This window comes from Phyllobates terribilis, unplaced genomic scaffold, assembly GCF_046119375.1.
Source record: "Phyllobates terribilis strain yellow unplaced genomic scaffold, ASM4611937v1 Scaffold_1__5_contigs__length_1240528914, whole genome shotgun sequence".
Lineage (NCBI taxonomy): Eukaryota > Metazoa > Chordata > Amphibia > Anura > Dendrobatidae > Phyllobates > Phyllobates terribilis.
This window is the reverse complement of record NW_027362761.1, coordinates 979,681,343-979,706,720: the sequence shown is the minus strand read 5'-3', so window position 1 is coordinate 979,706,720 and position 25,378 is coordinate 979,681,343. Positions and strand designations below refer to the sequence as shown.

The 25,378-nt window shown below is 47.1% G+C and overlaps 1 protein-coding gene across 2 annotated transcripts; it reads left to right on the top strand.

Annotated features, from left to right (window-relative positions):
* Positions 1-5,288: 5,288 nt before the first annotated feature.
* Positions 5,289-15,060, top strand: CDKN2AIP (CDKN2A interacting protein). Of its 2 annotated transcripts, none has more exons than XM_073643287.1 (3): positions 5,289-5,657; positions 9,526-9,656; positions 12,870-15,060. In XM_073643287.1, exons 1-3 carry the CDS (start codon positions 5,398-5,400, stop codon positions 13,568-13,570), a joined length of 1,092 nt encoding a protein of 363 aa, XP_073499388.1. In that variant the 5' UTR covers positions 5,289-5,397; the 3' UTR covers positions 13,571-15,060. The 2 variants fall into 2 exon arrangements, with proteins under 2 accessions (XP_073499388.1, XP_073499398.1); XM_073643297.1 differs by having other exon boundaries at positions 9,526-9,625; positions 12,870-13,001.
* Positions 15,061-25,378: the final 10,318 nt, after the last annotated feature.

Below are 25,378 nucleotides of genomic sequence, written 5' to 3'. Positions count from 1 at the left end.
GCCCCATATCATCAATGACTGTGGAAATTTGCATGTTCTCTTCATGCAGTTATCTTTATAAATCTCATTGGAACAGCACCAAACAAAAGTTCCAGCATCATCACCTTGCACAATGCACATTTGCGATTCATCACTGAATATGACTTTCATCCAGTCATCCACAGTCCATGATTGCTTTTCCTTAGCCCATTGTAACCTTGTTTTTTTCTGTTTAAGTGTTAATGATGGCTTATGTTTAGCTTTTCTGTATGTAAATCCCATTTCCTTTAGGCGGCTTCTTACAGTTCGGTCACAGACAGTGACTTCAGTTTCCTCCCATTCGATCCTCATTTGTTTTGTTGTGCATTTCCTGTTTTGGAGACATATTGCTTTAAGTTTCCGGTCTTGATGCTTTGATGTCTTCCTTGGTCTACCAGTATGTTTGCCTTTAACAACCTTCCCATGTTGTTTGGATTTGGTCCAAATTTTAGACACAGCTGACTGTGAACAATCAACATCTTTTGCAACATTGCGTGATGATTTACTTTCCTTTAAGAGTTTGATAATCCTCTCATTTGTTTCAATTGACATCTCTGGTGTTGGAGCCATTATTCATGTCAGTCCACTTGGTGCAACAGCTCTCCAAGGTATGATCACTCTTTTTTAGATTCAGACTAACGAGCAGATCTAATTTGATGCAGGTGTTAGTTTTGTAAATGAACATTTACAGGGTGATTCCATAATTTTTTCCTCAGAATTGAGTGATTCCATAATTTTTTCCCTCTGCTCGGTCTGAAAAAAATTACCCTTACTGAGTAACACATTTTTAATCTTGATTTCTTTTAGTGTTTCTTAAAGCCAACAATTCACAGAGCTCGTATCTCTTCAAGACAAATTCTAAAATATAACTTTTAATATCTGTATTGAATTATTGACAGCCATAAAATAACAAACCACAACATCAGTGCACAATGAGAGAAGGAGATAGTGCCTCACCCTATTTAGGCCCTATCTCACCCTACCTTGCCGCGGAGGTTGGCACCCTATTTTCCTGCGCAATGGCGCCCCCGCTCAAAGATGACTCTCCCTGGGATCCCTATAACACCCTATATTGACGGCCAATAGGGTACAGGGATTCTTAGTGGAGAACACACAGTTTCTTGTGACAAATAGAAACAATACAAAAAAATACTCAAAAAGTTTTTATATATCTGTAGCCCTGATCAGTACAATTTGGCCACAGATACAAAAGGGTGGATGAATATAATCAAAGAGCATTACATTGATCAATTTTTAAAATTTTTTGTTTGCTCGAAATCATGCCACATAGAAAGATAAATCTTAAAATGCACTACTAAATTTCCATGACATGGATAGAGGATCCATTTCAAGATAATACTCAATGCCTGATCAGCTTAAGATTTCACTTCTTACATTACATGAGCGATATCTATTGTAAATTCCACAATAGCTCAGAAATCGGCAAATCGCCAGAATACTGGCCCCAATAAAATGCTCCATACAGAATACTGGCCCCCATATAACGCTCCATACAGAATACTGGCCCCCATATAAAGCTCCATGTAGGCTGTGCCCCCACATAATGCTCCATGCAGGCTATTCCCCCCACATAATGCCCCATGCAGGCTGTCCCCCCCCTTATAATACCCCATGCAGGCTGTTCCCCCAATATAATACCCCATGCAGGCTGTTCCCCCCCATATAATGCCCCATGCAGGATGTCAACCCTCCTTATAATGTCCCATACAGGATGTCACCCCCCCCTTATAATGCCCCATGCAGGATGTCACCCTCCCCCTTTATAATGCCCCATGCAGGATGTCACTTCCCCCCCTACATAATGCCCCATGCAGGATGTCACCCTCCCCCCCTTATAATGTCCCATGCCTCCATACATTAAAAAAAATCAAATACCTCACTTCTCCTCACCTGCTGCCACTGCTCCTGACTCCTCATCCAAGTCGCCGTCTACCCGCTCTTCGCTGTGACTGCTCAGGAGAGGGCGCGGTGGAAAGACTTCACTGCGCCCTCTGACCTGAGATGTCACAGTGCAGCAGCCGCGGAAGACACCGGACCTGCTGCGGAGGCACGGGGAAAGGTGAAAGGTAAGTATTGTGCCAGCTGCCAGGGCCCTGAGCAAGCGGGGGGGGGGGGGGGCCACGGCGAGTGGGCCCCCCCGCCTGCTCAGGGTCCCAGCACCCGGGTGCTGGCGCCGGGACTGTATATGTGTGTGGCTATATATATATATATCTGTAGCTTTGTCGCAATAAAAGGAGGGGGGCCCAGACACATTTCTTGCACAGGGGCCCCAAGCTGTCAGTGTCCGCCCCTGGCCCTCTGTGCTGAGACATCACAGAGCTCAGAATCAGAGGGGGAATGATGGGAGTGGGAGTGTCAGCTGGTGGCACCCTCGCCCATCATTGTTTTCAACTGTATCAGCATCCATGACCAGAATGCTGATACAGTTGAAAGGATGATTCTGGGCAGGGCAACTGATGGGCCCAATAGCAGCCGCGTGGTCTGCCTCTATTGGCGGTATGCCACTGACTGGTTCCATGACCAAAGCAATGTAACGTTGAGCTGTGAGTGTACCAAAATAAAGACTATAGGCAGGGCCGTATAAACATCTAGGTGCAGCGGGGAATGGGGAGCGGTGAGTATTTTTAATGTGGGGTCCATTATACTGTATGGAGGCTTATTGTACTGTATGGCGGGCTGTGTGGTGATTGCAGTTGGAGCATCATACTGTGTTAGGGTCACCATACATTGCCGGGGGAGGGTTGAAAGTGAGGGGGGCACAGTAGACAGTGGCATACCGCCAATGGCGGCAGACCATACGACTGCTATGGGGCCCGTGAGCTGGGGGGGCCTGGTGTCAGTGCCTGCAATGGGGCTTCCCCACACCGAGTCCCCCTCCAGCCAGCCAGTGCTGCCTCCCCGCCCCAGATTCAACTGTATTGGCAGCTACCAATACAGTTGAAAGCAATGATGAAGGAGAGAACGTCATGTGACACTCCCTCTCCTATCATTCCTCGTCTGCATCTGACGCAGCGGGTGCGATGACGTCACTTCATCGCGCCACGCTGTTTCAGACAGTGGAGCTGCTTAGGTGAGAAGCGCTGCAGAGACCAAAGCAGTGGGGGAGAGATGAGTATTGAATTTATTTTTAAAATTAGTGACTACATGGTGGCCATAATGCTGCAGGACTTGGGGTGCATTTTACCCTATGGAGGCTGAATTGTACCCCATGGGGGCTGCATTATACTCTATGGGGGCAGCATTTTACTGTGTGGAGGACTATGGGAAGTGTATTGTACTCTGTGGAGGACTATGGGGAGTGCACTGTACTCTGTGGAGGGCCATTATACTGTATGCAAGAAATTATACAGTGTGAAGCTTTGTGCGGGGGCCATTATACTGTATAGAAGCTGTGTGGGGGTCACCATACTTTGCCGTGGGAGTTGAAGTGGGGTACAGTGGGGTCATTATACTGTGCATGTGGAGGAATGCACCATGGGGGTATCATACTGTGTTTGGAGGGCACTTTTGTTGTCATCATACTTTATGGGGGCAATGAAAGAGGGATCCAGGACATCAGCAAGAGGAAAAATACAATGTAAGGGCTGGAAACTTGTGAGATATGCTCTTCTGTGACCCCAACAAATATTTAATTTTTTTTTCAGGTGGGGGCCAATTAGAACTTCTGCTATGGGGCCCCGTGATTTCTATGTATACCCTTGACAGTAGAGTCATCATACTGTGTGTGAGGAGGGTACTGTTGAAGAATTTACTTTGAGGGTATCATGCTGTGTTTCGGGAGGATACTTTAGGGGGGCAATGAAAGGGCAATGTAGGGGGTTCAATAGGAGGAAAATGACTTTGTAAGGGCTGCAAAGGGCCGCCACCGAATATTAATTTTTCTTTTTTTTAGGGGGTGGCAATTAGAACTTCTGCTATGTGGCCCCATGTGCGCCCCTGGAATCAGTGGTCCGACCTTTTCTACAAAGTGTCCCAGTAGCCGTTTTTCTACACAATGCCAGGCCGCACGTAGCTCGTGCTACTGAGAGCAGCAGCCAGTATGTTCTAAACTTGCTACCATGGCCTGCACTGATTCCAGATGTCTCCCATTGAGCACATCTGGGACGTCATTGGTCGGTAACTGCAAAGGGAGCTGCCAGCAATGGATCTTGATGATTTGCCCATGTGCATTCAGCATGACAGAACATTCCTCAGACAACCATGTATAATCTCATTGATAGCAGCCAAGGCGTGTAAGTGCAGGGACTTTGATGTTTTGAAAATGTTGTTTCCATTTTTTCATCATGTGCATATGATTAACATGTCTATCGATATTGTGATTTCCATAACTCCACGGCTTTAGCTTCTTCATGTTGCAATTTCATTGTTGAGGAGTGTAGACAAAACAATAAATATACATTTTAAACCACCTTCTTTTCCTACAATGTAAACAGTGAAATCTAAAAAAATTAATTAACATATCTGGTATTGCTATTTGCGTTATTATGAGAATTAATAAAATAAATATTTATCATATAAGATAAGATGAGCACCGAAATGGAAAAAATCAAAATGACAGAGTTGCCATTTTTGGTCACATCACCTCCCTAAAACATGGGATAAAAATTATATCTAAAAGGCTAATATAGCCCAAAATGGTATCAGTAAAAACTACGCTCACTCCACAAAAAACAACCCCTGACACAGCGCCATCAGCAGGAAGACACAGAAGTTGTGCTTCTACGAGTACGGTGACAGCAGCCATAGGTTTTTTATTTTACAAGTTTTTTAGGTAGTAAATACTCAGCATAAGTTTGGGATCTCCATAACAAAGATACCGCCTCATTTTTGAAGCAAAGTAAACTCCATAACAACAAACCCAGAAAACAATTGTGGAATTGTTTTTTTCACTATTTCAAAACTATATCTCGCCCCACTAAAAAAGATAAGCCGTCCTACAACGACGCCGACTGAACACTATAAAAGTTATGCATTTATTACAGGAGGAAAAAAAATGAAATTGCAAAAGTGAAAATTCGCCCTGTCCTTAAGACGGTAAGCTGTTTTTTTTCATGGTGCTGGGCTATATATTTTTACCATGGAAACTGCTTTATGGCTGCTGCCATGCTGGGCCCACCTCACCAGTGTCTCCACACACGAAGCCCGGCGTCCAGCACATTCGCCTGCAGTGAGAAGTGGTTGTGGGCATCTACCCTTACCTAAGATGGCGCCGCACAATCAGCAGCCAGTCACGTGGCGGTAGCGGAAGCACCTTGACGTACGATTAGGGGCAGTGACGTACAGCAGGCGGTGTGGTCGGAGTTTTGTTCAGTGTCTCCAGAGTTACCACTAGAACCGCTTCGCTGCCAGTTTTCCTGGATGGGGATGGCGGGCGAAGATGATGTGTCCGAGTTCCTCAGACAGAACCGGGAGACGGCGGACTGGGTGGAGAGTGTGAGAGGCGAGTGCGAGTCCGACAAGCAGTGGCGGCACCGGAGAGAGTTCATACTGCGGAACATGACAGATTTCTTCGGGGACGAACAGCTGCCGCCGCCGCCTCTCGGCTCCAACCACCGGGGCCTGGACCGGTTGCTTGCCTACTCCATGGTGTGGAGCAACCACGTGTTCACCGGCTGTCGGTAAGAGCAACCAGTGCAGCCTTTCGTCAGGTGTGGCCCCTGGTGCCTGCTGCAGGGCTTGGCACCGCATGGTGCCGGGCTGGGCACCCCCCTTTTCCTGAGCGTTTCCGCATCTCCCTGGCAGAAAAAAACACATGCGGATTGTACATGCGTTTTCCTGCCAGGGACAAGCGGAAGTGAAGCGTTCTTCACATGCATTTCCGCATGCGGGTTGTCAAGCGCTTTCCAAGTGATTTTAGCATCACTTGGAAAGTGCTTGTCAACTTGGTCACACTATATAAATCCATGCAAACGGCATGGATTTATATAGTGTGACCCGAGAGAATGTTTAAAAATAAAAAAATAAATATATACTTACCCTCTGATGGTCCCCGGTGTCCTGCTTCCCTCCATTCTCCCTTGCCGGCAGCGGTACACTGAAGGACCTGCCAACGTCAGCTTCGCGTGACCCGTCACATGACTATGACGTCAGCGCAGGTCCTTCAGTCCATCGCGAACTGCCGGCATGCGAGGAGGAGCGCATCGGGGGCCGTCAGAAGGTAAGTATATATTTATTTTTTATTTTATTCTTTTTTTTACAGTTTTCTATGGTACCCAGGTCCGGAGGAGAGTCTCCTCTTCTCTAGACCCGGGTACCATCCGCACACTAGAACGCATGGAATGCTCATCTACATATACAGTGATGCGTAATCCATGCGTTCTAATGCAAGTCAATGGCGGCGAAAACGCAGCACTTACACAAAATAATTGGTAGTGCTGCGTTTTTTTCCGCAATGATAATCCGCAGCGGAAATTTCCGCAGCATGTGCACAGCACATGCGGATTATCATTGGGGAACATGGCAGGCCTTCTACCATGCGTTTTTTAAGCGTTTCTGCAGCGTTTTTGCAACTGCTGAAACGCTTAAACGCATCGTGGGCACACAGCCTAACAGTTCCCATTGAACCCCATATCAAATACATAGCCAGCAGCTTTTGTTTTGGCCAAAAGATTTCTTAAGCTGCTACCACCACATAGTGACCGAATAATACCACATACAAGGAATACCGCCACACCATGACCAGACCATATATTACCACCACATAGTGACTGAAAAATGTTACATACAAGGAACAAATACCACCACACCATGACCAGACCAAACATTACCATGATATAGTGACTGACTACTACAATACTGATCATTAATAAAAAAAAAAAAAAAAAAAAAGAAACCAAACAATACTAATATTACCATAAGTGCCATTATACACAGGAGCTCTGCACATGATATACAGTGTATACTATCATTGTACAGATAATACAATGATCACAAGTGACATTATACACAGGAGCCCTGTGTATAGTATGTAGTGTATAGTGTCACTGTACAGGTAATACACTGACTCACCAGCGACGTCTTTAGGCGAAGATGAAGGACTTCATTTTTCTTCTGCATCCAACACAGACTGCCGCCACTTCTTCCATCCAGGACACGTCTCTGCCGAAAATAAGTTATCTACAGCAGTTTACAGAGCACATTCCCAACTTCTACACTACACCAGATGAAGAAAAAAAGTGACGTAGTGTCGCCCTACACAGTAACAGGACCCCCCTCCCCACTGAAAGCAGTATCTTCAAAAATAAAATACATCACAGCAGTAATAATATCTCTTAAATAGCCCCTACAGTAATAATGTCCCACATCCTGCCCCCACCCCATGTCTCCTTACCTTGCTGCTGCTCCAGCGACGATGCTCTTTCCTCCTGATGTGAGGAGTGTAGGCCAGCCAATCACAGGCTGGAACTGTCGTCATACGCCAGCGACGTGCGCGTGACGCCAGCTGCCGGCCTGTAATTGACTGGCGGCCGTTAACTATTGCCGTGCGGGAAGACTCTCACGTGGCAATAGCTTTAAAGTGAACCTGTGTCCGAGCGAGGACACAAGTTCAGTTCCCTAGGGCCCTGTAAGCAGAGGGGGAGGAGGGGGCTCTCTGCTCACCGGGCCCCATACACCAGTAAGTGCAGTAATGCCCTGATGGCGGCCCTGCCACTAAGTATCCTGGCAGCACAGACACATTGGGGGTAGCTCCTCTCCCAGGAGTAAGGTTGAAAACTTTTTGGGTTCTTTTTTTATTGATCTTGAAATTCAGTCTGGCTATTTAAAAAAAAAAAAAAAAAAAAAAAAAACCTATATTCAAACTGATTCCTAAAGTGTATAGTAATGTACCCACTCCCTGCACCTCCCTGTATATGTGACTGTGGACTAGCCCTGGCCCTGGATGCATTAAGGAAAAGCTGTTTTACCAGTACCGCCCCGAGGTGTGCTCTACTCAGTAAGCAGTTAAAAACAGATTGTGAACTCTCATTCACATGTCCATGAACATTTACTTAAAACCTGGATGTGCGAATGAGCCCTTACTGTGCAGAAAACATCCTGCTGGATCTGAACATCTGCCCATACCTATTGAGTCTATCACAGAAACTGTAATGCACAACGAGTCAGTGATGTCAGTTTTCTCCTGTGCTTGATGAGCCAAATTAGTTGGGCATATTAATGGTAACCGCAGAGAGATAATCAGCCACTTAGTGTAAATGTAATATGTATGGTCGGCGCTATATCACAGCCTTGTATTTCTGGGCCAGTTTGAGCAGTCTTGTGCTTGGCTATAAGAAATATCAAAACCTGTATGAGTGAATTCAATGAGGTTTCCACATTCTGTATGCCATCAGTCTCCCCATGTTAAAAATAATAGAAACAGCTAGTACCCACCTTCCCCACTTCCAATGTTGTGTCTCCACCAAAGGTGATTGTGTAACTGCAGTGGTGACGTCAAGTCAGCAACGCTGCAGCTAATTACTGGACTCATTGTTACTGATGGACGCTGCATCGCTGCTGACTTGTTGTCATCGTTGCTTTTGGCAAGTAATCACTGGAGCAGCGGTGGAGAAACTGTTAGACCCCAGTACTGTGAGTATCGGCTGTTTCTATTATTTTTAACATGGGCACGCCCATGGCATGCTGAATGTGAAAACCCACTTTCAACCTATGTCTCATACTCGTGCATTTCTGAGCTTTTTTTCTGGCCTTAAGGTACCGTCACACTTAGTGACGCTACAGCGATCCCGACAACTATACGGCCTGTCAGAGATCGTTGCTGCGTCGCTGTGTGGTCGCTGTTGAGATGTCAAACAGTCAGATCTTCCCAACGACGCAGCAACGATATGGCGACCTGTATAACGATGCAGTTCAAATGCACGCCTATGTGTCTCAGTTCTGAGTCGCCAACGAGGTCGTTGGTAAGGTGTCCAACACACCGATGCATGCTACCCAGCGGGACCTCAACGATCAAAAAATGGTCCAGGCCATTTCGACACGACCAGCGATCTCACAGCAGGGGCCTGGTCACTGCTACGTGTCAAACGTAGCGAGATCGCTGCTGAGGTCGCTGTTGTGTCACAAAACTTGTGACTCAGCAGCGATCTCGCTTAGTGTGACGGGGGCTTAAGTCAAGTAGAGAATCTTATGGGGAAAATGCCAGATAAAGAACACTATGAAAACAGCTACATCACTGACCCCCATTGGCGCCACAAGGCGTTTGTGTGTAGTTTTAGATTTCAATTACTGATTAAGTTATAAAAAAAGTAAAAAATGCTCCAAAAAACCAATTGGTAAATGTTTCATATGGTGTGCATGAATCCGGCCCAATACTGGTGAGGACTAGCCTTTCTTTATTTGAGTCTGTGAATGGAAGCAATAACCAAACTCTGACCTCAGATGTCCTAACAGGAAAGGCACCTCATAGTAACATCCACACGTATAAATCATTGTGTTTTGTAGCTACTATTGCAGGACACTTAGTATTCTTCTTCACTTTTTTTTTCTTAGTTATCCTCAACCAGTCATGGATAAAGTCCTTAACATGGCAGAAAATATAAAGGTGACTGATGCCCCAGTCCACACAACCCGCGATGAACTGGTTTCCAAGGTGAAGAAAAGAGGGATTGCAAGTAGCAATGGTTAGCAGAACATAGACGTAAACATTAGGACTGTAATCGCTTCAATGTTTAGTAAATGAGACACTGTTTACCAAAAAGCACAGGGAAAACGACAACCCCCCTTCTGTGGCACGCAGGCTATTCTTACCCATCTGTTTACCTGTACTGTGTATCCTCTGAGGCAGGAGTCCAAGTATCTTCCTCAGGTTTGTTTGGTTCTGTACTAGTATGGATCAGCATGAAGATTAGCCCCATTATCATGCAATGCAGCACAGATTACTGCATCAGTGTGGCGTGGCACAGAGGCGATCAGCCTGTGGCACTGCTGAGGTGTTATGGAAGCCCAGGTTGCTTTGATAGCAGCCTTCAGCTCGTCTGCATTGTTGGGTCTGGTGTCTCTTATCTTCCTCTTGACAATACCCCATAGATTCTCTATGGGGTTAAGGTCAGGTGAGTTTGCTGGCCAATCAAGCACAGGGATACTGTTTTTTTAAACCAGGTATTGGTACTTTTGGCAGTGTGGACAGGTGCCAATTCCTGCTGGAGAATGAAATTTCCATCTCCAAAAAGTTTGTTGGCAGATGGAAGCATGAAGTGCTCTAAAAATTTCCTGGTAGACGGCTTTCCTGACTTTGGTCTTGATAAAACAAACTGGACCCACACCAGCAGATGACATGGCTCCCCAAACCATCACTGATTGTGGAAACTTCACTCTAGACCTCAAGCAGCTTGGATTGTGGCCTCTCCACTCTTCCTCCAGACTCTGGGACCTTGATTTCCAAATGAAATGCAAAATTTACTTTAACCCCTTAAATACCGGGGACGTATTAGTACGCATATTTGCGTACTGCCCGTTCAGTGAGGGCTGCTGCGCTGAGCCCTCACGGAACGGAGCACATGTCAGCTGATTCTTACAGCTGACATGTGCCCGCAACAGCCGCGGGTGGAATCGCGATCCACCCGCGGCTGTTAACATGTTAAATGCCGCTGTCAATCTCTGACAGCAGCATTTAACGCGCGCTTCCGGGTAGCGCGTCATAAGCCCCGCTCACCGGCGACCCCATCACGTGATCGCGGGTCGCCGATGGGTGGGCATGACAACCCAGGGTCTGCAGCAGACGCCTGTGGTTGTCATGATCTTGTCGCTATGAGCGCCACCTAGTGGTCGGCGCTCATAGCACAGGACCATTTCTGCTGCATGCAGGGGACCTGCTCGTTCCCTGTATGTAGCAGAGGCAATCGGATAGTTGCTGCTTCTAGTCTCCTATGGAGACTATAGAAGCATGCAAAAAGTAAAAAAAAAAAAAAAAAAAAAGTTTTTAAAAATATAAAAAAAAATAAAAAAATATAAAAGTTTAAATCACCCCCCTTTTGCCCCATTCAAAATAAAATAATAAAAAATAAACCCCACATACACATATTTGGTATCGCCACGTTCAGAATCGCCCGATCTATCAATATAAAAAAAGAATTAATCTGATCGGTAAACAGCGTAACGAGAAAAAAATTCTAAACGCCAGAATTACTTTTTTTGGTCGCCGCAGAATTGCAATAAAATGCAATAACGAGCGATCAAAACATCGGATCTACCCCAAATGTTATCAATAAAAATGTCAGCCCGGTGCGCAAAAAATAAGCCATCAACCAGCCCCAGATCACGAAAAATGGAGACGCTACGGGTCTTAGAAAATGGCGCTATTTTTTTTTTTTTTTTTTTACCAAATTTTGGAATTTTTTTTCATCACTTAAATATAAAAGAACCTATACATGTTTGGTGTCTATGAACTCGTAATGACCTGTAGAATAAGAAGGGCAGGTCAGTTTTAGAATTCAGTGAACGTGGTAAAAAAAATAAATAAAAAACAACTGTGGTATTGCACTTTTTTTTGCAATTTTACCGCACTTGGAATTTTTTTCCCGTTTTCCCGTACAGGATATGGTAAAACTAGTAATGGCGTTGAAAAGTACAACTCGTCCCGCAAAAAATAAGCCCTCACACGGCCATATTGACCAAAAAATAAAAACGCTATGGCTCTGGGAACAAGGGGAGCAAAAACGAAAATGCAAAAACGGAAAATGCTCCGGGGCTTAAGGGGTTAAATTTACTTAGTGTGTCAATGACTGCCTTCTGGACATCTGTCAAGTCAGCAGTCTTCCCCATGATTGTGGAGCCTACTGAAACAGACTAAGGGACCTTTTTTTTTTTAAAATGCGCGGGAATCCTTTGCAGGAGTTTTTTTGTTAATTATTCAAAATAACTGAGATAATGACTTCTGTTTTCGTTGGCTGTAAGTCATAATCATCAACATTAACAGAAATAAACACTTGAAATAGATCACTCTGTTTGTAATGACTCTAAATAGTATACGAGTTTCACTTTTTGTATTGAAGAACTGAAATAAATTAACTTTTTGACAGAATGAGATGCACCTGTATTTACTGCACTGTATTATCTGTGCGTGACCGCTTCAGTGGTCACGTGTGCTGAAATGTCATTGCCGGAGGCCATGTAAGCATCGCCAAGAGGGAGGTAGAAAAGATGGAATGCATATATAATGAGGGATTTTTTTTTTATATAGTCGACCACTCCAAACCTGCAAGAAAATCTCCACCAATATTCTCACAATTTGCGATGTGTCTTTTTCTAGATTTACTGTGGAAATTTTTTGCAGCAAATCGGTTTGTGTGGGTGTAAACGAAAGCGGTCCATACACGATAATTACATGTCTGCAGCATCCTGAGTCTCACCATCAAGAAAGCTACAGACATACAGGATACAAAATGCCTGGCAGACAAGCTGCTGCAGAACCGCTTTGACTTCCTTATTGAATTAACATGCAGTATTGTTATGCCACTAGCTATAGCATATGTATGGCTTGGTTAAGCTGCTCTTTTATCTCTTTTTAAGGGCACAATTATTGTATAATGTATGAAGGCACTTTAAAAATACCCCACATTATCTTGAAGTGAAAGAGGGGTCAAGCATATGCACAAGTTAAAACCAGAAGTGGAGCCTACAGAGAAAATCTGTAATTGGAAGATTCTCCCCACTTCAATGCCAATACCAAAAATATACACGTGACTAAGGCATATAGGCCTGGGTGCACCTCTAGATACACGGTCACTTGTTGACCATAGTACTATAGTATTCTGCTGTATGTTACTCACCAGTTTTCTCCAATGTACAAACTTAAGTGTAATATGTATTTTTTATTTTTTTTTTCCTTCATGCAGAAGGGGTAGAAGATGAGCCTTCGAAGGAGCAGCGATCTACTGATACGACCTGGAGTAATTCAGATGCGGACTACCTGGAAAGTTCACATGCTGAGCCTGCGGATGCCCCTCACGATGAAGCACAAAGGACAGATGTAGGCCATCATCAGTCTGTTGCTCAGGAATCGAAAAGTAACAGTTACTCTCGCTCCGCCACAAAAGCCCAGGCACAAGCTAATACAGGAAAAAGTGCTCGCAGACTGACCTCTGAGGAAGTCAAGAGCCGCCAGCCTTTCTTTAATAGACTTTACAAAAGAGTAGCCTGGAAGCTGGTATCTTCAGGGGGATTCAGCCCCAACCTCAACCATACAGAAGTGCTAACCTCTTCTGTGGAGTCGTTAAGCTCTACACTGGACATTGCTTTTGTGCCTCTGAAGGACTTGGCAGATTTGCCACAAAATAAGACCACTCAGGAAAACATAGTGTGTGAACTGCGATGCCAAGGTGTGTACTTGGGCATGGGCTGTGGCAAAACAAAAGAAAATGCCAAAGCTGTGGCTTCCAGAGAGGCAATAAAAGTTTTCCTGAAGAAGAAGGTGGTAGTAAAAATATGCAAGAGGAAGTACTGTGGTCAAGATGTTGAAGACTTGGCACTACTGGATGAGGAATCTCGCTTTCCAAATTTGCCCCCTGCAGTAAAAAACCCACGTGATCTCATATAACAAATGTTTGTGTAGAGGTTGTCACATGAAATTCATTTATTTGTATCCACAAGGATTGGTGATAAATGTATGCTCACTGGGGGGAATGATTGCTGGGACCCCCACTAACTAATAGAACTGGGGTCCATGTGTAACACGGCACATGGGAGCTGTGATAATTCATGCGCATTACTGCTTCATAGAAGTGATTGGATCTGTGGACATTTATGTACAATACGGCTTCTTTTACATGGCACTCTGGTAACTCTGATCTTGTGATTAGTGGGGGTCAGTGTTTGGACCTCTAGTAACCATACATTTATCACCAGTCCTGTGGACACAATTCCAAAACCAATATGCACACAAAAAGCACTGCACATTCATAAATTTGAATGTGTAAAGATATTTTATTGAATCGAAGAGATCAAAGGAAAAAAAAAAACAACTTGCATATATATATAAAAAAAAAAAAGGTTAAAAATATATACTTTGACTCAGCAGCACTGAGCCAAAATAAGGTGTTTAAAATAGGACAAAATATGGAAATGTCAAAAAGAGAAGTCATTAAATTAGGACTAGATTAATCAAAGCAAATTTTAGGTAGAATTCTGGCATAAATTGCTTTTGAAAATGTTCAAAAAAAATTTTTTTTGAAACTTTGAATTGTGCTAAGTTTTGCGACTTTTGGCATTTTCACCCCAGTTTCTCCCAGCTTTGCCAAAGTGGGCAAGGAGCGGGCATGATGCCAATGCTGGCTTAATTCATGATGGACACTTGTTTTCCTTTCGCCAGAAATGCAGGTGCACGCCACTCGCCTGACACTCCTGATTCACTAAGAGGCGTGCTATTCTTCATGAATCGGGAGCGTCTGACTCCTCATCAAGACCGGCAAGAAAATCTTGATCTTGATGAATCGTGGCCTAGGTGTATAGTGTTGCAAGATTAGCAATTAAGTAATCCACCAACATAATGTGCATGGTCCTCGTTATTGAACGATGGTGGAAAGAGCAATGAGTATCAATAGAAGGCGCTTTGTGGCTGCAGCTTCCTCTGTGGATACATGATAAATATTCGTGGGATGACCACTTTAAATGCAAAAAATAGATACCACCTCCTTTCTGCATTACGTGCTACATACAGTAGATATCATTTTTTTTTTTTTTTTTTTTTTCTCCTTGAGTTTTAATAGGTAAAAATCGTACCTTTCTTAACTGGAGTGTTTTGCTAAAGAACTAAAGTGTTTTTTTTTTTTTTGTTTTTTTTTTTCGTACCTAGGTTGTTGTCTGCTTTTACATGAAAACATTAATATGTTTTTAAAGTTATTTTATGACGTGTCATTTGACATGTGGCGATTCACCAATGTTTGATGCGTTTTGTCAATAGCATTTTCTCTATAGAACAATATGAAGAATTTGAGGTTTTCCCGGGGCTGTAATTAAGAAAAACTTTATTTTTCATTAACCAGTTATATTCCAGTCTGCTTCATGGTGACAGATTTAACATAATTAAATGTGACTTTCATAACAGAATTTGGTTTTATGTTCTTATTTCATTTTTTAGATTGTTTCTATGGGCTCGTGCAATTTTTATTGCTGGTGTATGCAGTCCAAGAAAATTAATACTGCTCCCACAGTAAAGACCCTCTTCTAAGTTTGTGAACAATGCTTTGCTCTACATCAGACCTGGGCAAAGTGCTGCCCGAGAAAGCCAAAGGGCTTTATACAGTGTTCTCTTGCACCACGTGGCCGCCCACTGCCCCTCCTCACGCAGCCTCTCACTGTCACTGGTATCTGTATCCTGGGATGCATATACATATGAATATAATGATGTAACAGGGAGTCATCAGCTCCCTCTTCCATCATTGAGCCTGTGCATCTGAGAGTACACAGCAGAGACCGGGGAAACGAGGTTAGGCAAGCAGTGTGGGTGTTTTTTATTTTGTATTATTGGGGCTGTGTGGGGACACGATTCTGCCTGGGGGGCTGTGTGGGGACACGATTCTGCCTGGGGGGGCTGTGTGGGGACACGATTCTGCCTGGGGGGCTGTGTGGGGACACGATTCTGCCTGGGGGGGCTGTGTGGGGACACGATTCTGCCTGGGGGGGCTGTGTGGGGACACGATTCTGCCTGGGGGGGCTGTGTGGGGACACGATTCTGCCTGGGGGGGGGCTGTGTGGGGACACGATTCTGCCTGGGGGGGGGCTGTGTGGGGACACGATTCTGCCTGGGGGGGGCTGTGTGGGGACACGATTCTGCCTGGGGGGGGGCTGTGTGGGGACACGATTCTGCCTGGGGGGGGGCCTTGTGTGGGGACACGATTCTGCCTGGGGGGGGGCTGTGTGGGGACACGATTCTGCCTGGGGGGGGCTGTGTGGGGACACAGATTCTGCCTGGGGGGGGCTGTGTGGGGACACGATTCTGCCTGGGGGGGGGCTGTGTGGGGACACGATTCTGCCTGGGGGGGCTGTGTGGGGACACGATTCTGCCTGGGGGGGGGCTGTGTGGGGACACGATTCTGCTGGGGGGGGGCTGTGTGGGACACGATTCTGCCTGGGGGGGGGCGACTGTGTGGGGACACGATTCTGCCTGGGGGGGGGCGACTGTGTGGGGACACGATTCTGCCTGGGGGGGGGCGACTGTGTGGGGACACGATTCTGCCTGGGGGGGGGGGGCGACTGTGTGGGGGACACGATTCTGCCTGGGGGGGGGGCGACTGTGTGGGGACACGATTCTGCCTGGGGGGGGGGGCGACTGTGTGGGGACACGATTCTGCCTGGGGGGGGGGCGACTGTGTGGGGACACGATTCTGCCTGGGGGGGGGGCGACTGTGTGGGGACACGATTCTGCCGGGGGGGGGGGGGGGCGACTGTGTGGGGACACGATTCTGCCTGGGGGGGGCGACTGTGTGGGGACACGATTCTGCCTGGGGGGGGGGGGCGACTGTGTGGGGACACGATTCTGCCTGGGGGGGGGGGCGACTGTGTGGGGACACGATTCTGCCTGGGGGGGGGGCGACTGTGTGGGGACACGATTCTGCCTGGGGGGGGGGCGACTGTGTGGGGACACGATTCTGCCTGGGGGGGGGGCGACTGTGTGGGGACACGATTCTGCCTGGGGGGGGGGCGACTGTGTGGGGACACGATTCTGCCTGGGGGGGGGGGGCGACTGTGTGGGGACACGATTCTGCCTGGGGGGGGGGGGGCGACTGTGTGGGGACACTATTCTGCCTGGGGGGGGGCGACTGTGTGGGGACAACTTACTGTGTGTGGCGACTGTGGGGGCATCATATTGTAGTGTGAGCTGTTGATCAAGGTACAATGGCTGAATAACAGGAGCAGTATGATTTACTGCTTTATATAAATGTTATAAAGCACAGTAAACTATGTTTTTGATTTTCTGCTACAGGTAAGATAACAGGTGCATCTCACTAAATTAGAATATTATCAAAAAGTTAATTTATTTCAGTTCTTCAATACAAAAAGTGAAACTCATATATTGTATAGAGTCATTACAAACAGATCTATTTCAAGTGTTTATTTCTGTTAATGTTGATGCCAACAGTAGCAGCGAGTCAACAAACTTAATTCTGCTCAATATTATGTGGTAAAAATGAATATAAAACCATAATAATGAGCAGAATTAAGTTTGACCTGTTGGTTCAATCTCCCACAACAGTCATAGTATCTCATTTGGCCCCTTGGAAAAATTAATTGCCCACCCCTGGTAAGGTGTACAACCTCTAATGGTCCAAGGTCCAAACTTCTTACTGTACAAATACTAAAGGCTAAAGTAAAACTGAGGGATCCCAACCTGAAACATTAATCACCTAAGCACTTCACAACTCGCTCCCATAAACTATAATGGAGAGGGCTTCCTTCACAGTCAGCTAATCTCATCCATTTAGGGAATATTTTAACCATATGCAATTAATTTCTTATATGGAATTACCCTTAAAAAGCCCTTGATGAACTTTCTTCCCAGTAAACCTATGTAGTCTAGTATTAGTTTATTAATATACTCACCTACTGCCATCAATTCAAACTCTCCGGTTCACACTGCGCTGTATGTGACCCGGAAGTCGCAATTACAATGTAATGAAGCTGTAAGGCTATGTGCCCACGTTGCATAAATGAAGCAGAAAATTTCTGCTTCATTTCTGCAAGTCATCTCCCGGAAAAACGCATGCGGAATTCCGCACGCGTTTATCGCGCGTTTTCCACATGCGGAATTGCCTTGCGTTTTTTATGCATTGGACAAAGGCAATTCTGCTTGCGGAAACACAAAATTAATTGACATGCTGCGGATTTTTGAACGCAGCATAAACGCTGCGGAAAAATCCGCAGCATGTGCATAGAACTTGCGGAATCCCATTGGGGACCATGGGGTGCGGGTTACCAAGCGTTTTACAAGCGTTTCCGCTGCGGAAATTCCGCATCAAAAACGCTTGAAAAACGCTACGTGGGCACACAGCCTAAAAGAGCCTTCCGGCTCACACACAGTGACCTGGAGAGTCTAAATCGCCATCATGTGGCTCAGAAGAGAACTGCTCTGGATACCGGAGAAGACTGCAATCGGTGAGTATATTAACGCACTGACACTACACTACATACAAATATACAGAGGTCTAGGGGAAAAAAATCATGGGAGGGCTTCTTTAAAGTGAACCTTTCACTGGATTTTTGTTTAATATAAAATGAGTACCTGCTCTAATTGCCACTGTTTCTGGAAGCTTTTCTTTTTTTCTGTTCCCTTCTGTTATTACCATGGCAATTTTCCCTTCAACCAATTTGACATAAACCACAGAACTAATGGAAATTTTGCATCTTTATTATTGGCATAACTTTGGAATGGAAGGGTACAGAAGAAGAAAACATTCCCGAATTAGTGAACAGCGGCAATTGGAGGAAGTACTCAGTTTAAATAAAAAAAATCCAGTCAAAGGTCTTCATTGATGGGCATTTTGTTGATGGTTGGGGGGTAGAGGGTGTATTATAGTTTTCAGATGCTCCATTACAGTATATCTATTAGCTTTTGTTTAATTTTTTTTTGTGGGGGGGGGGGCGGGTTGCAAAAAAAATCACAGCATTGCCGCCATTGATATTTGCGTTACTTTAACCGCATGAAGGATGGCAAAAAAATAACGCATTAACTTTTATTCTATGGGTCAATAGAAATGTGATATTGTCTAATAAGTATAGGTTTGTTTGCTGCTCTTTTTATCTCTTACTTTGGTTGCCTGCCTCTGGATTTGCTCATTGTTTACTATATCTTTCCTGTGCACTGGTGCCCAAAACTATACACAATATTCATCTGATTATTGATTTGGAAAGTGGTGTAAGTATAAGGCTACATACCCGTAATGAGCTTTTGGTGAGTTTTTGATGCAGGTTTTCTGCACCCATTAAGTGAAAAAGGTTGGTTCCATTTTTTCAAAAATACGCAGCTTAAAAAACTCACCAAAAACTCATTGTTGGAACGTAGCCTAACTCCAAGGACGACGTTACACTCTGGTCCGGTCTGTGTACTGATTGTGATTTATCGATCATCTGCAGGTCTCCTTACCTGAACTTAACAGTCTGATACATGTGTAATGGAGACGAAAGGGCCTCTGAGGATTCTTACAGGATGCTTCAAAGATAGAGAGATTGCCATCTGCTGGTCAGGCACAGTCATGCGGAACCGAGATGTACAAGAGAAGTTGAAGGGGGAGCAGATTTAGACGCTGGACCCAGTCAGGTGACTTCCAGGAAGGAGTTCCAAGGTACAAGAGGCCAGCGCGCCAAGCCTGAGGGGTTTTTGGCGCCAAGCAGCAGAGAGGAGCAGACGTGCTCCCTGCGTGTTGAGAAGCCTCGCGTGGCAGGTCTAAGCCGGGCGCCGGTGAATGAGCTCCGGATCCCTCACAGATGTGACTCGAGTGCTGTGCCTACTGAAGAGAGTCGGAACCTGCTTGCGGTGCTGAGTGAGTTTGCGGAACCCGACGTCACCCACCGACAGACGAGGTCTGGACCCCCCTATACCCGGCTTGAGAGACTGCCTCCAACGTCCAGGAAGAGAGGAGTTGGGAGACTGCTGAGCCAGGAAAGTCATGCCAGCGAAAGCAGAGGAGCTGCATACGTGAACAGGGCCGTCACTTCTACTGTTCACTCACGGTACCGGGGCCAGTTGGGTTTAGGTACTCAGGTTGGGAGGGGAGCAGTTGGGGCGAAAGAAGCTAAACTTGCTCTAATTGATTTTGTTCGGAAAAGACTTGCGGCCTAGTGAGAATAACCGGTGACCCCCGCTAGGGCCCTATATAGAGATAAACAACTGACGTGGTGACTCCCCTGACTGGGTGCACCACATTACTTTGAGAGACTTCGTATTTTGCTAATATTTCAAATTACTGTTCAATACCCTTGTTGTTATCCCCTTGTTCAGAATTCCTGTTTTATATATACATAAACTGTTTATAATCATCTCCGACTGTCCTTGCCTTGTGTCTCTGTGCGTTACATTTGGCGTAGTCGGCAGGATGCAACATTCAGACGCAGAGATGGCAGATCAGTCTGGGGCTGGGTCTGGCTGGAACCATATACACCTGGCGGCTATGCTCAATCATCTTCCCAAGTTCACGGGGGATGGCATGTTACTGTGGGACTGGGTAGAAAGACTGAGAAGTATGCTACGTATGTATCCCCTCGATCCCCCAGCCCAGGCGGAACTGGCCCTCCTTACCCTTGATGGAGAGGCCAGGCAAACTGATGTACCGCCCACCTGGGGACCATGACACCGTGGACAAAGTGATAAAAATCCTAGAGGACATGCACGGTGACACCACAGATCTGGGATACTTGCGCCTACGGTTGTTTCAGCGGGTCCAAGGGGAAAATGAGACCATAAATCAGTATGTTAATGCATTACAGGAAGTGACGGCCCATATCACTAAGAAGGCTCGAGATGGGAACCGAGGACTGGGACCATTGGGTGAAGTGTTGCGTGACCAACTGATTGCTGGCTTGAAAGACCCCTCCCTGAGGCAGATCTTGAAGGAGCGGCTGCGTTTGAGCCCTGATCTGGGCTTCCTGGAGGTAGGGGCTGAAGCTAGAATCCTGGAGAAAGAAGTTCCTGTTCTCAAAGCCACAGTTAGAGGTCATGAGGCAATTATCCCTGGATTCACCAGTAAAGAGCCTGATTGGGTACGGGAGATACGTCAGGAAATTCGAGATATTCGGGGTGAGCTGAACACTATTAGAAAGGCCCCTGCTTCCTCCTTGCCGTTGGATCCTACTGCCTAACGTGGGGGAATACCAGAGCGAGAAAGACTTTCTTACCAGGCCCCAACACGTCATGTACCCGACCTATCGGTAGAACGAGGATCAGAGTGTTTGACCTGCGGTGGTAGGGGGCATATCTCCAAGGACTGTCCAAACTGAGAAAAGAGGAGGCGGGGACAGCTGTTAAACTAAGATGCCCCACGGTTGTGGAGCATACCGTGGGGTCTCGAGCTTCAGAGTGTGGAAGAGGGAGCTCTGAAGACTTTGTCTCCGAGAGGCCCATTATCTGGGCTTAAGTTAATGGGCAGCGGATCCGCTGCCTAATGGACACTGGGTCTCAGGTGACCACTATGCCTGAGGCGTATTTCCAAAGCCACTTTCGGGAAGTTGCTCGTTCCTGGCGGGAACCCACTGTCAAGCTGGTGAATGCCAATCAACTACCTATCCCGGTAGCGGGAGTAGTATGGATGTCTGTCCGGGCATGTGGAAAGGACCTCGGCCGGAAAGGGATAGTACTGACCACAGGGCCCGGAGGCAATGGGCCCATTGTAACCCTGGGCATGAATGTGCTGAAGGAGGTCGGACAGTTCCTGCCTGAGGACTGTAACAAAAACAACTGGACCCGCGCCACTCATGACCCAGCTAACAAGAAAGTATTCCAGCATCTCGTGCGGGTCAGTCAAATTCAAAAATTGCCCGCTACCTCTCAGTACCTTGGTAAGGTATCGATACCACCCGAAGCCACAATGACACTGCCAGTGGGACAGACTGTACTCACTCTACCGGTGCTGGCACATGTGTCCTTAGAGGGCGTGGACATTCAAATTGAACCAATGGAGGGAGAAGAAGCACCCTCTGAACTCCTGGTTGCTCGGACCCTGGCCACCGTGCGGCAGGGTCGAGTGCCCGTGCGTTGCATCAATCTAAGTGGCACGAGTTTACAGTTGTTGCCCCGACAAGAGGTGGCGCGGGTTTGTATAATGCCAGAGGCTCTTACCAGAGCGGACTCTATAGGGCTGGCACCTGTGGAAGGAGAGCCATGGACCCTGGAGGTGTCCCTCAACAGCCATGAGAATGGAAGAGAACCGTTGGCTGGGCGCCACCTCTTGGAGAAAGAGGAGGCTAATCTTACTGAGTTTTCTGCTGGGCAAGTGAGACAGATCGAACAACTTCTACAGCGATTATCAGGGAGTGTTTGCACAACATGAAAATGATTTTGGGTCCACTCGGGACATTCAGCACGAAATCCCCACTGGAAATACTGCTCCCATTCGAGAGAGATATCGGCAGATCCCGCCTCAAATGTACCAGGAAGTGAAAGAGCTGTTGGCCCACATGTTGCGGAACGGCGTGATCCGCGAAAGTCAGAGTCCTTGGGCAGCCCCTATCGTGCTGGTTCGGAAGAAGGATGGTACCCTGAGATTTTGTGTGGACTATTGGAAGCTGAATGCCTGTACAGTACGGGACTCCTATCCACTCCCCCGAATTGAAGAGTATCTGCGCTAGGGAAACGCCAAGTTCTTCTCTTCCCTCGACCTGGTCAGTGGCTATTGGCAGGTCCCAGTAGCTGAGAGGGATCGTCCGAAGACCGCTTTTGTTCTCCCTATGGGCCTGTTTGAGTTCAATCGGATGCCGTTCCTGCTAACAAATGCATCTTGAACCTTCCAAAGACTGATGGAGAGATGCTTGGGGGACCTCAACTTTGAAGCCACTTTAATATATCTGGACGATATCATTATCTATTCCGCTACGTTTGAAGGTCATCTCGGCCGACTGGAACAAGTGTTAGAACGGCTTCGGAGACACAGCCTGAAAATTAAGCCTCGTAAGTGTCGTCTCTTCAAGCGGGAAATTGAATATCTGGGGCACACTGTGTCCAGTGAGGGAGTGCACCCCACTGTGGAGAAAGTAACTGCCGTGCAGAAATGACCCACATCCGCCAATCTATGAGAACTGAGGGCATTCCTGGGGCTCGCTGGATACTACTGCAGATTCATTAAAGACTTTGCTAAGATTGCGATCCTGCTCAATGAATTCCTGAGCGGAACAGCTGGGGGAGCCAAGCGGCAGCCCATTCAGTGGGGCCCACGACAAGAAAAGACATTCCGAGCATTGAAAATGGCGCTAATGGATGCCCCAATTCTGACCTACGCTGACTTTCGTGTTGTACACTGATGGAAGCTTGCATGGACTGGGAGCAGTGCTGGCTCAAGTGCAAGGAGGAAAAGAGCGGGTGATCGCATATGCCAGCAGGTCGCTCCGCGACACGGAGAAGAATCTGGACAACTACAGTTCGTTCAAACTGAAGCTACTGGCACTGGTGTGGGCCATGACCGAGAAATTTGCTGAGTACTTGTCGGGTTCAGAAGTGCAAGTGCGGACAGATAACAACCCTTTGGCCCACTTGGAGAACGCCAAGCTGGATGCGTTAGAGCAGCGGTGGGTCGCAAGGATGTCAAAATACCAGTATAAGATCGCCTATCAGTCCAAGGCCCTGAGCACTCATGCAGATGCCCTGTCCCGGGTCACTCAGACGGGGCTGAAGAGGGATAGAGATGAGGAGCTCGAAAGCGATGAGATTCCGGATTTCAGCCAGTTTGCCGCTCCTGTGGTCGACGCCCAGGAGACCAGACAGGAGCCGAGGCCCACTCAAATTCTGGGCCGCTCAAGGGACGAGTGGATACATCTGCAACAATCCGACCCAGAGCTGGCAAAGCTGAGAGAATGGGTCGCCCTTGGTCAAAGACCTGACCAGGAAGCCAGGGCCGCTTCCCTTTCAACTACCCTACAAATCCTAGGCCAGTGGGAGAGGCTCTTCCTGAAGAATGGCTTGCTATGCCGAAGAATCCAGCTACCTCGAGAGTTCGATGTTGCCTGGCAGGTAGTAGTTCCAGAGGCGCTGGTAACGCAGCTAGCCCAGGAGGCTCATGGAAGAGGTGCTCACTTCGGTGTGGAGAAGACCTTTCATTGGTTGCAACGGCTGGTGTATTGGCCTCAACTGCGGCAAGAAGTCGAAGGGGTCTGCTGAACATGTCGCCAGTGTGAGTTGAGCAAGCCACCGGAACAAAGAGCTCCCATTCAGACCATCCGAACTTCTGCACCCTTGGAAGTCATGATGATTGACTATCTGATGATCGGAACTTCATACAATGGTTACAGACACTGTTTGGTGATGACTGATCACTTCACCAAGTTCGCAGTAGTGACGCCTACCAAAGACCAGACAGCAGAAGCCGCAGCTAAGGCTGTCTGCCAGGATTTCATCCGGATTTATGGGTGCCCGAAGCGGATACATTCTGACATAGGGGCCGGCCTGCTTACAAGGACGGGTGATGGATGAACTATACCGTATCTATGGGATCGACCGATCCCGAACAACACCTTACCACCCTCAAGGGAACGGCGCATGCAAGCGCTTCAACCGAACCCTGTTGCAAATGTTGCGAATGCTGGAAGCGGACAAAAAGATGAAGTGGCCCGAATTTGTGTCTGAGTTGGTGTGGGTGTATAATAATCGAGTTCATGCAACTACTGGCTACACCCCTTACATGATGCTGTTTGGAAGGAGTGGGCGAGAAATTACTGAACTAGAGCTAGACTCAGAAGACTCCGGCCCGGGCAGTAGCCCGAGTTCCTGGATTCGAGAGCACAAGCGCCGGCTTCATGCAGTGAGAACATTGGTTGCTCAGAAGTTTCAGGAAGTAGAGCATGTACATCGGCCCCCGACCTCAGGTGGATCACTCCAGCCAGGAGACCGTGTGCTGGTAAGGGCCAAACGATTTGGGAGTAAACTGGACCATCGTTGGGAGGCGATACCATATCGGGTGGTGAAGATTCACCCCGACAACCCAGTCTACGAGGTCAAGCCCAAGGGGGATGATGCCGCGGCTCCCAGGGTGTCGCACCGCAATATGCTGCGACCTTGCTCCTCTGAAGCAAAGGCCTGTAACGAAGTTGGGCCTTCAAACGAATTGACTGAGGTGCCACATACAGGAACCTTGGGGGATGAAGAAGGATGGGCCACAATGCAGTAGGGCCCGTTAGAACCGTCGATGTCAACCCCGAGTGGGACCCAGAATGAATCGAGAAGTGACTTACAATCCCCAGTGGTTGATTCATCGGATATCCCGGAGTCACCTCCGCAGGAGGAGCCCTGCAGAACTGAGCGGGCTAATGCCGGAATTCCTCCTAACCGGTATGCTCAAGAAGAGTTCATCTGGTCTCAGATCCAACAGAAAACAGGAGTGTGCCCAACTCCTGTCTGAACTTGCACTGCCTGGAAAGAGGCATCCATTCCGCAAGAAATCCACTCGCCCGAGGACTGGCGAACAAATAAGAGGGAGGAATGTAATGGAGACGAAAGGGCCTCTAAGAGGATTCTTACAGGGTGCTTCAAAGATAAAGAGAGATTGCCATCTGCTCGTCAGGCACAGTCATGTGGAACCGAGATGTACAAGAGAAGTTGAAGGGGGAGCGGATTTAGACGCTGGACCCAGTCAGGTGACTTCCAGGAAGGCGTTCCAAGGTACAAGAGGCCAGCGCGCCAAGCCTGAGGGGTTTTTGGCACCAAGCAGCA